The sequence below is a fragment of the Lissotriton helveticus genome, chromosome 3_1, assembly GCF_964261635.1.
Source record: "Lissotriton helveticus chromosome 3_1, aLisHel1.1, whole genome shotgun sequence".
NCBI lineage: Eukaryota > Metazoa > Chordata > Amphibia > Caudata > Salamandridae > Lissotriton > Lissotriton helveticus.
In genome coordinates this window covers 952,596,207-952,609,113 of record NC_136061.1, presented here as the reverse complement: position 1 = coordinate 952,609,113, position 12,907 = coordinate 952,596,207, and the positions used below count along the sequence as shown (strand labels likewise).

The 12,907-nt window shown below is 52.3% G+C and overlaps 1 protein-coding gene across 1 annotated transcript in view; it reads left to right on the top strand.

Annotated features, from left to right (window-relative positions):
• Nucleotides 1-2,147: 2,147 nt before the first annotated feature.
• Nucleotides 2,148-12,907, top strand: part of RAMP1 (receptor activity modifying protein 1) — a 573,742-nt gene continuing 562,982 nt past the window's right edge. Inside the window, exon 1 of the mRNA XM_078681322.1 lies at nt 2,148-2,524. Within this exon, the coding sequence (XP_078537448.1) occupies nt 2,473-2,524 (52 nt within the window). The 5' untranslated portion in view covers nt 2,148-2,472. The remainder of the gene's footprint in view (nt 2,525-12,907) is intronic.

The window sequence follows — 12,907 nt, the reverse complement described above, 5'->3', positions numbered from 1 at the left end:
GAACACCAGGAAGGAAGGCAAGAGGCAGTGCTGGGAAGCATTGAAAGGCATGGTAAGTGCGGTGGCTTTGAGTGCCACATGGTCATGAAAGTTTGAATAATGCAGCGCCAGAGAGGCGTCTGGGAGCACTGACAGGGGCAGTAATGGGGGCGTGGAGGCATTCAAAGAGGGCAAGTGCAGAATCTGACGTGGACGGAAGGCGGGCTCGAGTGGGGGAAGGATGGCAGAGGGACGGCTGGAAGCGAGTGGCACAAAGGGAGTGCCAGGGGCACAGGGTGTGATAGTGCAGGCGCGGTGGGAGGGGTATTTAGAAGGAGGACATGTGCAGTTCAGAGGGACGGCTGGGAGCGAGGGACACCGGAGTGCCAGGGCACAGAATGAAGAAGGGCAGTTGCAATAAAAGGGGTTATTGAGAAGGAGGGCGGGTGCAGCTCCTCGGGGACGCCTGAAAGTGACGGGCAGAGCGGGGGTGCCAGGCGCGCAGAGTTAAGGAGAGCACGTGCAGTGGCACCGCCGCAGAACGGAACAGGGCAGGTGCAGCGCCAGCCACATGCATGGAGAGCAGGCGCCGCAACAGGCACGCTTCAACCTTCATGTGCACAAAGTCATGGAGGCATCTGTAACGTGTAAATATGTAAAATCCTCCTCACGTAACCTACTTGATTCTATTGTGAGGTTCTCTGACACCTTTGGGTAAAGTACGTTTAATATAAAAATGCATGAAATAAATAAAAATAAAAAGTACACAGGTTCCCGGCGCACAGTGTCTACGGCGCACTCTCTGGCCCAGTCCCGGGAGCATAGGGTGGGCGTGGCCGCAGTGACAGCGCACCTGCATCGGGAGTCAAACAATCCAGGCGTGCCCTCTGTCGGCTCGTGTGCTCCGGCACCCACGTGAGCCGCTGGAGCCTGAGGGTCGATTACAATGCAATGCAAAAGTGCAAGAAGCTCAGGGGGGGCACAAACACTTCTCCAGAAATAGCTGTTCCGCGACCCTCACATCTACAACCCCCTCGGCACTAACTCGTCTTTGCGAGATAGCGCTTTGATACCCCTCCCCCCAAATAGCCTCTTGGTGGCCTCTCCCCTGAGATAGCCCTTGTCCTCTTCCACACCCCGCCCCGCACACGTCCCTCGCCCCCCTCCCCACGGCTTCCTTTCCCCCTCACACTTTTAGCTCGCACAGCTGACGGCGCCTATTTTAACAGCCTCGGGTTTTCTAATTTTAGCTGTGCCCTCCTGGAAGGGGTGGGGGCTGAGAGAAGTCCGGGCGCGCGCTGTGATCGTGCCCCGACCCCCCACCCCCTACGGTTCGTCCTACCTATATCCTCCCCTCCCCTCGGTCCCTGGCACTGTCCCTCTCTCCCGTGCAGAGCTAGAGCGGCCGGACCCGGCTCTTCTGGGGCAGCAGGAGGCACAGGTCGGAGCTACTTCCCCCTCCATTGGAAGAACCGGAAGACACGTGTAGGGAACCCCCCTCACCCCCCCCCCTGGCCGATTTGAGACCACTGTGCAGAAAGGGCGACCCTTGTGCAGAGCCGAGAGCCATTTCTGGGCAGAAACCCCCCGTGGAGACCAGAGACCTCTGTGCTGCCCTGGCTGACACAACTTTCAGGGCTGGGGCCACAGTGCAGCTCTGAGACCCCTGTGCAGAGCGGAGGCTTCTATGCAGCTCTGAGTCCTCTATGCAGAGCTGAGACCCCTGTGCAGCGCTAGGACTACTGTGCAACACTGAGACCCCTGTGCAGAGCTGAAACCCCTGTGCAGAGCGGACGCTTCTATGCAGCTCTGAGACCCCTGTGCAGCGCTAGAACTACTGTGCAGCTCTAGGACTACTGTGCAGCTCTGAGACCGATGTGCAGAGCTGAAACCCCTGTGCAGCGCCAGGTCTACTGTGCAGCTCTGAGACCCCTGTGCAGCGCCCGGACCACTGTGCAGCTCTGAGACCCCTGTGCAGCGCCAGGTCTACTGTGCAGCTCTGAGACCCCTATGCAGAGCTGAAACCCCTGTGCGGCACCAGGTCTACTGTGCAGCTCTGAGTCCCCTGTGCAGCGCCAGGTCTACTGTGCAGCTCTGAGACCCCTATGCAGCTCTGAGACCTCTATGCAGAGCTGAGACCCCTGTGCAGCGCCCGGACTACTGTGCAGCTCTGAGACCCCTGTGCAGAGCTGATACCCCAGTGCAGCTCTCGGACCCCTGTGCAGAACTGAACCCTCGTGTGCACGAAGGAGACCCCTAATAAAGGACAGCACCCCTGCACTGCCGACACCCCGGATTGGCTGGCACGGCCGTGCTGCACCTGCCGCCTCCACCCCCGGACTCCTCGCGTCGCCGGAGTTTCCTGTTGATCTGCTGAGCCCCAGGTCTGAGGCTGCTGCGGCTCCGGCTCCTCCTGATGGGGCTCTCTTGCACCCCCTGCCTGGACTAGCAGCTCCTGCACCCGCTCCCGGCGCGACTGTCCCTCCCCGGACCATGGCTCTGGAGCTGGCCGGCATCCCCGGGCACCTGCTCTGCTTCCTCATAGGTACGTGAGAAACCAATGTCAGTATAATGTCTGTCACGGGAAGGCGCTTAGAAGCGGCTGTGCGCGCTATGGAAATTAGCGACCAACTCGCGGAAGGATGTTGACCGCCTCAGGGCGCTGCTCAGAGTGGCGGTTCATAGATGTCTGCTAGTGGCGGCCCCCGGAGCCGCTGTTACTCGGGAGAGCACGTCTGCGAGGGGAAGGACCAAGCAGGAGCAGAGGGGGGCCCGGGAGACCCTGTGATTGACACCCCCCGCAGCTTCACCCTGCAAGTGTGTTTCCTTGGGCATCCTACCTACAGGTGCCAGCTTCCCATGCCACTCTAAGAGAAGCGCTGCGTTTAGTGAGCCCTGCCTCGTGCACCAGGCACAAGTGACCCTTCTGTTTTCTTTATACTGATGTATGAGCCGGACCGACAGCGTTGCAATGTTTCTGAACACTCTACGAATCAGCAGACAAGTCTAGAAAGTGTGACTGTACTGCTCAGGGCAAGGGTACAATGTATACTTTATATACTGTGGACATCAAGCGTGCGATCGTCTAAGCGCTCTACAAGAAGGAATTATAGAATGACACGAGAAGTGTGAATTTGAAGCACTCTTACTTCGAACTGTTTGCACCACAATGGCTTAGGTTGAAAGGCTGAGCCATACTTTCGGAGCGAGAGTGAAATGGGTGTACCATATTCTGGAAGTAAACTTGAAAACCAATTGCATGACGTTACAGAGAGGGTTACGGCTGTTCCGTAGTGTTGAAGCGGGACGTAAAGGAATCACGTTAATGGAGAAATGAGAGAGAATGTCTGTACCTCGGTGTCCAAGTGAGAGGCACATTGTGTCTTGTATCTGGAGATTGTGAAAGGCATTGCTGAAGTGTACCATAGTAATACATGGGCGAGTTATCGTTGCACATGCAACATTAATAGAGATTAGTATTCGTTTTTTTGTTTTTTTTAAAACCGTGTTGGGGTAAGAGTGAAAGAGGCTTTTTCAAAGTATTACAGTCAATGCGTAAACATTAAAAACTTGCCTGTGGAGTGAACTGTCAGTTTTATGTTCACTCAGAGTAAAAAGGTGTTTTATAGCGTTGGCGTGGGGGAAAAAGCCCGTTTCATTGAGTAGGGAACGAGTGAAAGGGTTTTCCATGAGACGCGAGGGAAAGTACACGGCAGCTCAGTGGCACCGAGTGAGAGTGATAGGCTGTCTCATGAGGTCGAAGGGAGAGAGTGAAAGACTCATCTACGGGGTGTAGGCGAGTGTGAGACTGCCCCATAGAGCCGGAGTGAAAGGCTGTTCCACGGAGGCAGTGAGAGTGCACGGTACTCCGCAGCATCGGAGTGAGAGAGTGAAAGGCTTCCCCATAGTGCCGGAAGGAAAATATTTTTTGACGGGTTGCGAGTGAAAGTGCAAGGCTGCTCCACAGCACCGGAGCGAGAGAGCCTGACCCATGGAGTGGGAGGGACCGTGAACGGCTCTCCCGCGGAGCCCAGTGCTGTGCCTCAGCGGCTGAACGAGCGTGAAAGGGGGACAGTGTGAAAGGATGTTCCATGGGCGGAGGAGAGAGAATGAAAGGCTTCCCCATAGTACCGGAATGAAAAGCTGTTTTAACGGATTACGAGTGAAAATGCAAGGTTGCTCCACAGCATATCGGTGAGAGGTGTTTCACATAGTCCCAGAGTGAAAGGCTGTTCCACGGAGTGCAGTACAGGCTGCGCCGTAGCATCGAAGTGAGAGTGAAAGGCTGTCCTGTGGTGTGGGAGAGTGTATGAGAGACTGTTCCATGGGGTGAGGAAGAGTAAAATGCTGACCCATAGTGCCAGAGTGAAAGGCTGTTCCACGGGGTGCGAGTAGAGGCTGAGCTTTAGCATCGGCGTGAGAGTGAAAGGCTGTCCTGTGGCGTGGGAGAGTGTGTGGGAGACTGTTCCATGGGATGAGGAAGAGTGAAAGGCTGACCCATAGTGCCAGAGTGAAAGGCTGTTCCACGGGGTGCGAGTAGAGGCTGAGCTTTAGCATCGGCGTGAGAGTGAAAGGCTGTCCTGTGGCGTGGGAGAGTGTATGAGAGACTGTTCCATGGGATGAGGAAGAGTGAAAGGCTGTTTCACGGGGTGCGAGTGAGAGTACAAGGCTGCTTTATGGCATCGGAGTGAGAGTGAAAGGCTGGCTCGTGAGGTGTGAGAGAGAAAGTGAAAGGCAGTTACATAGAGTTTGAGAGACAGTGAGAGACTATTCCATGTGGTGAGCTCAATGCTGCTCCATTTAATCGAGTGAGCGTAAAAGGCTGTCCCATGGAGAGGAGGGGAGAGTGAAAGGCTGTTATAAGGAGTAGAGAAGAGGGTGAAAAGCTGTCCCATGAGAGGGGCTATAGATTTAAAGTCTGTTCCATGGGAGGGGGAGAGAGTGAAGGGCTGCCCCGTAGTGCCGGCATAAGAGGCTGCATGGTGTGTGAGTAAGAGGCTCGGCTGCTGAGTGGCATGAGAGTGAGAAGGAAAACCAGGGGCATAGCTTAGATTCCTGGTTGGTGGGTCTCAAATGTCTCACTAAAAGCTTCAAGGGCTGCAGGGTGGAAAGGAGACAGGTCCAGTATTTGGGATTATCTGTCACTCGGGGAACAGAGGGAGTGAGTATTGAATTGCATTAGGCAGGCCTCTGTCTAGAGTGGCACAGTGGGTGAAGAATGATGGGTTGGAATGCTACCTACCCCGAGCGATTGCACTGGTTAGAATATTTGCAAGCCTTCGGCCCATCACCTTTTGGGTGTTTGACAGTAGCATGCCTGGAAAGGTGAGACTGGCACATTTCTGACCCTACTTCTGCCTATTTTTAAGAATTCAGAAATGTAGTACATTTACACCCATTCGAGAAGTACTTCTGGGATGGCAGATTTACTACTTTTTTTGGGAAAACTGGTTACTGTATATATTCAAGTTCTTGGTCCAAAAAGTGAATATGATAAAACCTCTTAGTGAAATGAGAACGATGAGAAACGAGCATTGGCAAAGCCAATAGGTCTCGCCTATGCGAGAGCTATTGGCGTTGGCAATGTGTTTTAGCCATTATGAACACCAGTGTGGTTGCTGTTCAGCATGGCTAGAAATAGGGACAGGGGGTGGGTTAGAGTGGAATGGGGTAGGGTGAAGGTAGAGTGGGGTAGATTGGGGTGCAGTAGATTAGAGTAGGATAGATTTGGGTATATTGGACAAGAGTGGGGTAGATTGGAGTGGAGCGGGGTATATTGAAGTGCAGTGGATTGTAGTATGGCAGATTGGAATGAAGTTGGAATAGACTGGGTTTGAGTGGGGTAGATTGGAGTGGCGTGGGGTAGAGTGGGATTGATGCCGTTGGAGTAGATTGGAGTTGTGTGTTGTAGAGTGTCTTAGAGTGGAGGGACGCAGAGTGGAGTGTCATAGAATGGAATGGCGTGGCATAGAGTAGAAAGGCGTGCAGTGGGGTAGTGTTGAGTGTGTATTGTGTGGTAGCGCACTGCCATTACAGAGAAGACATTTTAATTTGAAATTACCCTTAAATGTGCACTGAAGAACAAGTTACTTACCTTCGGTAACAATATATCTATAAGAGACGTATATAAGTTATGAACTCCTTACCTTAGAATTACTCCCAGGCGTCCGACTGGATCCGGAGAATTTTTTCTTCAGCAGTACCCCTGTGCGTCAGTAGGTGGCATCGGTCGACCCCGCGTTCGTCGTTGGCGTTGTGATCGCCGGAATGACTTTGCGCTATCTACTTAGACGCTGCCCTTGCCAGGGTGCCTGCTGCCTCAGAGAAATGTAAATGTGTGCAATGGGTTAATCTGTAAAAGTAAAGGCTGCTTGGAAGCTATGTTGGCTTTAAGTGATGGAGTTCATTTGAAGCTTTGTGATGATAAATATGTCTTCTTTTTTGAGAGGTATTGTAAGGGTGTTTACAGCTGAACTGTAGAGTGCATGCTTTTAACGAACACATACAAATGTTTGCACTAGGAATAGTTTGTATAATCTGTTTCGGAAGCACTTTTTATCTTAAACCCAAATGTTTTTGTGCATTTTGTGTCAGCCTATCTTATGCTGTGTGTACTGCCAGTTAAAAATAACATCTTACATATTTACAATGCTTTCTGTCACATGCTGGGACCTCAAAGCCTTAAAAATATACATGTCATCAATCCCCACTAGAAACAACAAGGATTCTGTGGCCTTCTGGTTAAACACACACAGATATTACAGTGACACATCAATCAACAGAGGTTTCAAACCGTAAAATAGTGGATTTCCCACTGGTTCGTTTAACTTGCTTTTACTTTTTAATGTAAAGTGTGAATCATTTTATATGCCGTTATCTGAAGGTAAAAGACCAACAAAATAATCACCAAATATTCTGTTCTTTTTAGCCACACCTTTGACCCCGCCCCCTCAGTGACACGCCCCCATTGCACCCAGGATCACAGTTCCCACACTTTTTCTTATTGAACATCGACCACAGGTGAAAAGCTGCTGAATGAGGTCACTGACCACAGAAGGCTCTTACAGCCTGATTCATGAAGCGAAATAGCGCCCGCAATGGCTGCGAAAATGCAATTGCGGGTGCAAAACACGGAATCGGCATTCAAGTACGAAATAGCGAATTTGCAAAAAAAGAATAGCAATTTAAATAGCGATTACGCTATAATAGTCGCAGACTCCGGGTAGTCGAGCATTAGCGATACGGAAATAGCGACCAACCACGGAATCTGCGAAATGAATAGCGAAACGCAATATTGTCTCAATCGGCATTCATGAAATAAATACAATAGCGAAAAAGCGCTCATTCGCACGTTTGCGCGGCGCAATTTAAGGACAACTCAAAGCAGGTGGTAACCATAAAAGCCATGATTAAGTAAAATTTGAAAAACTGTTGGCCAATCACCAACAGGTCCAGGCCTGACCAATCACACATAAGGACATTCAGCAGCAGCATTAGGCGTTCCACAATGCCTGGGATGTACATGGTGGTGAGGCGGCGAAGGCTACAGCGAGCAGCACGGAGGAGACGCATGAGGCAGCAAAGGATTTACCGGCAGCGGGTCACCTTGCTGGGCCAAACCAGAGAACAGATTTATGCTAAATACAGGCTGAATGGGGAAATGATCACCTGGCTGATACAAGAACTCGACCCCATCATGCAGCACCCAACAAGGTGAAACAATTCTGTGCCCACACATGTGCAGGTATTGTGCAGCCTGCACCTCCTGGCCTCCGGCAGTTTCCAGGGCATAGTAGCCGCTGCTGGGGGGATATCCCAGCCCACCATGTCACGCTGCCTCCACACTTTTGTTGACGCCATGCTCAGCCAGCTCCACCGCCACATCACATTTCCCACGAGCCAACAGGAATTGGACCTGACAAAACTACAATTTTACAATGTCGCCCATTTTCCCCATGTCCTCGGCTGCATAGACTGTACCCACGTCGCCATCTGCCCACCAGCTGCCACGGAGTATATGTACCGCAACAGGAAGTCCTACCACTCCCTCAACATACAGATGGTCTGCAATGCCAAGACCATCATCACTGACATTGTGGCCCAGTACCCAGGGAGTACCCATGACTCCTTTATCTTCAGGCACAGCGGACTCCACACACGACTGCTCAGGGGAGAGTTTGGGGAAGGACACCTACTTGGTAAGTACACTTTGTCGACCATGTCACATTGCTATGAAGTAACTGCGCTGCACAGGCAATCAACATCTGCTCCTCTCATTCAGGTGACAGTGGCTACGCCCTACGGGAATACCTCCTGACCCCTTACCTCAACCCTGCCACACCTCAGCAACGGCGCTACAATGTTGCGCACATCCGGACAAGGAACTGTATAGAAAGGACATTCGGCCTGCTCAAGAGCAGGTTCCGTATTCTGCACAAGACAGGTGGGGCGATGTATTACAGTCCTGCAGCGTGCTGCCGCATTGTGGCTGTCTGTGCAATGCTTCATAACATTGCAACCAAGCGCCGGATACCTGTTGACATCTCAGGCAGTGAATCTGAGGGGGACGACCGGCCACCAGCACATGCGCACCATGCACGCGGGGAGAACCCAGCTGAAGGCCACAGACGTCGCAACCACATCACAGCGAACAATTTCTAGCCCACCCTCTTCCCCCAACCCACATATCACAATTGCATGCAAAATTTAATGATTACACAAGGCTAATGTGTGCAGCAAAATAAATGTATTTGTTCCATTCACAAGAAAAAGGTTATGGTTTCAACTATTTACAAATTACAGTATTCCTGCATACTGCAGTGTGAAGTAGGTTCTTGGCAGGCTTAGCGTCAGCCTGTGGCAGTGTCCCTCAGACAATGTCATTGGCGCCTCCGGCGCGTAATGCCCAGGCGCCTGTGAGGCTCTTCCTCATCCTGGGCAGCTGTACCAGGCGTTGCCCTGGTGCTGCGCCTAGGTGGCGGGACCTGCGTGGCAGAGTGGCTGCTCACGCTGGAGGCACCCTCACTGGCATCGTCTCCCCCTACAATGGCCGGTAGCACAGGTGTATGCAGTGCCGTCACGGCGGTGGTCAGGTGCTCCAGCACCCTGGTTATGTCCTCGCAGCACTGGACCAGTTGGTGCTGCTGGGTCAGAGAGCGCCGCGACAGCTGGGTGGTGGCATTTGCTGCCACATAATTTGACCTACTATAGGCCGACAGCCGGCTCATCAGCTGGTGGTGGCGCCTGCTTGCAACACTGCGGTGCTTGACGAGCGCAGCAGTATTGTCCTCCATTGCCGCCGTCATGCGGTCCATGGCCGCCGTCATGCGGTCCATCCGCTCTCCGACTCCCGCCACATTGCGGCCAATTTTATGCAGCTGGAGCTGGATGGCTCCTTGCTGCTGCGACTGGCGCTGGTGGATTCGGAGCATGCGCCGCTCGACGCTCATGCAGGCATGGAGATGCCCATTGCCCCTCCTGCTGTTCGGCCGCTGTGTTGCGGCTGTGGCTGGCCCAGATCTGGTTGCACGAGCTGCAGGTGGTGTAGCAGCTGGTGTTGCTGGTGCGGCAGGAACTGGAGGCACATTGGTGGGGTGCCTGGCTCTGGCAGCCGGTTGGCCGGCAGATGTAGGAGCACGTACGGTGGGGGGCCTGGCCTTGGCAGCCGGTTGGCCGGAAGATGTAGGAGCAGGTACGGTGGGGGGCCTGGCTGCTGGTGTTGGTGCAGCGGCAGATGCAGGAGCAGGTACGGTGGGGGGCCTGGCTGCTGGTGTTGGTGCAGCGGCAGGGGCTGGTGGCTGGGTTTCGGGTAGTGATTCCTCCTCCTGGGCCTCCTCATCAATCTGCAGCCTCTCGCTGTCACTGCTATCATCGCCACCTGTGAGGGTAAGTGGATACTCATTAGGTGCATGTGACTGTCAGACGTGCAGATGTTACATGCATGCTGGGTGTCATTCCCTGGATGGCTGTGGATTTGCGCACTTTGGAACCTTTCTGGCCGCATTGTGGTACTACTACATTGTGGACATACTACATCTCCCACAATGCTTCAGGGCATTTCCTGATGCACAACATAGGCATGACTAAGGGCCAATGAGTGAGCCTATTTGGTCAGGGACGGTCATAGGGGACAGGGTCGCAGTCGCATGCCACTTACCTTGGGTGTCTTGGGTGGGGCGGGAGGAGTCCAGAGGGGTCACGCCAACACACGCCTCCCTCTCCAAGGTGTTCTCAACCTGGTCCTCCAGGGGTGTGTTGGGTGGGACAGTCGGTCCGCCACCTCCAGTGCCCGATGCCTCACCAAGGCGCTCCGCCACCCTCTCCTTGGCACGACCTCGGAGGTCGTACCAGCGCTTCTTCAGCTCCTCCAACGACCTGTCCGCCACGCCCACCGAGTTTACGCTGGAGGCTATCCCCAGCCAGATCCTCCGCTTGTCCTGCTCTGGGACCTTCCTGGAGTTGGCGCCAAACAGCCTGTCGTGGTTGGCCACCACCCCTTCAATCAGGTTCTCGAGCTCCTGCTCGGAGAACTTGAGCTTGCGCTTTCGTCCAGCGCTGTTGCTGGGGCCAGGGACAGGTTCCTCGGACATGGCGGTCGCTATTTCTGCCGTTTCTGGAGTCGCTAACGGTGGTTTAGCGTCTGCTTTCCGACGTGCACACTCGAAGGATAGCGTCACTGTGGTGTTTGGGGGTGGGAACTGGCTGCTTCCTGGTTGTGATGTCATCACGGTGCTCGGAATGCGTCTTCCCGTTTTCCCGATCGCGCGAGAATGCGACTCGCATTCCCGATCGCACGGGATTGCGAGTCGCAATCCCGTGCGATCGGGATTGCGAGTCGCAATCCCGTGCGATCGGGATTGCGAGTCGCAATCCCGTGCGATCGGGATTGCGAGTCGCAATCCCGATCGCAGGTAGCCGGGAATAGCGATTTTTCTGCTTTTTTTGTAGGTCGCTAACGGCTTTAGCGCCCGCGTGCGAGTCACTATTTTTTCCCCGAAAAGTACATGAATGCCGTTTTGCGTTTCCTCAATAGCGAGTCGCTATTAATCGCTATTAGGGACACGCAAAACGGCCCGTACATGAATCAGGCTGTTAGTTTCCAAGTGGGAGCACATGATGTTCTGTAGAGACCGAAGGAAAGTCTATTCCAGTGGGCAGGAGTGAGAGAAAAGGCCATTCCATAGCAGCGGAGAGAAAGGCTGGTCCCTGGGATGGGAGTGAAAGGCTGCTTCAGTGTCCCAGGATGCTCAGTGTGGGGCGATGGTATGGGTTTGCGGTGGTAGCGAGTCTGTTCCCTACAGATGGCAGTGAGGCACCATTCTCCTTTATTCTCACTTTATGATTAGATGGAGGCTTTCCCTGCGCAGCTCCGCTCTCTCTCGTGTCAGGTGTAGGGCTTTAAGTAGGCCAGGTCCCTCCTGGTTTCAGACCCGGGAGTAATTAAAAATGGGCAATGAAACGGGTCCATATCGGACCCTACATTTATGTCCTTAGCTTTAATGGCATAAACACTGGTGACTTTCTGAACAATGAATGTAAAACACGTTTAGGTAATCCATGTCAGCGATTTACTTCCTGATCATATTTTATGTTGTTCTCAATCTTGTATGCCCTAAGAGTATTTGGGATTTCTAGGATGTTTTGTTTTTGTATCTTTTTCTTTGTAGTGTATTACTCTTGTATGGTGCATACTTCTAACTGTGTCGCCTCCGGGTGTTCATAAAGGGCCACAATTAAATGCTCTTGAGTTGAGCCTGAAGGCATTTCGAGTTTCTCACAGTGCCTTTTGGTGGATCTAAAAGGTGTTCAGAATACATGGCCATCCAATCCTTGGCCTCTCTTCAGAGCACACAGAGCAACGGCTATGTATTCCAATTCCAATTGTAATTCTGTGCAAATGTTTGTGAAGGAGGTACACAGTTATCAAAATGTTGACCAGATGAAAGTAAACGAAAATGCAGTGCTTATGTGTTAGTGGGTGCGTTGTGTGTTTGAGGACCAGTGAAGTGAAGATGTGATGAAGTGCATTGAGAAGAGAGTGAAAAAGGGTGCTATGGAGAAAAGATGAGGTGTAGGATAAGCAGATGGTGGTAATGTGGAGAGAAAAAGGGTGTACATGTCTAACAGAGTGAACATAAGGGTAGTGGCTGAGACACTCTGAAGACCACTATTCCTTCCAAAGGCCTCAGTAATGTTTAATTCAGTCTAATAAGTTCAAAATTAAAATATTTTTAATATGAATTATTTAGAAAAAAAATCGTTGTTACTCACTTATCTTAACCAGCTAACAACCTTTGACAAATCCAATAGTCCTGGCTGGTCTTAGATATATGTAAATTGTATTTCATACCTGGATAAAATAACAGAAAGTTCAGTGAGGCACCAAACTACCGGTTGGATGTCACATTATTGTAAATCTCAGAAATTAAATTCATGTGCTTAAGTCACACCCTTAATTACTTAGACCATGCCCCGCCTTAGGCATGGAAGAGCTGGGCTTATGCCCATGGCACCAAATATTCCAAGGGGCGTAGCAGGGATCTGCCTGACTTATGTCATGCAGACAGCAGCTCGTCCATCCCACTTGGTCTCAATCAGGCTCGTTAAACACTGTTATCAGCCCTTAATGCACCTCAGCGTAAGTGTTAGCACCCTAACAACCCCCTGTCATACTCTCACCTTCCTCACACCTCCTGCCTTCATAGCGCAACGACACCCCCTCTTGCCCCCCTTCCCCAACAAACACCACATTGTCTTTCCGTTTCGGGCACAGTCCCGGTCAATCCGATTTAGGGCCAGTCCTGACCACCCCCATGTGTCCCATCCTACTTAAAGCCCTGGTCAGGGGTGTTACCCTAATTCGCTAGAGATGGGAGCAAACCATGGCAGCAGCGGAAGAAAGCAGTGTCTGTGGCAAAAGTAACAGGAA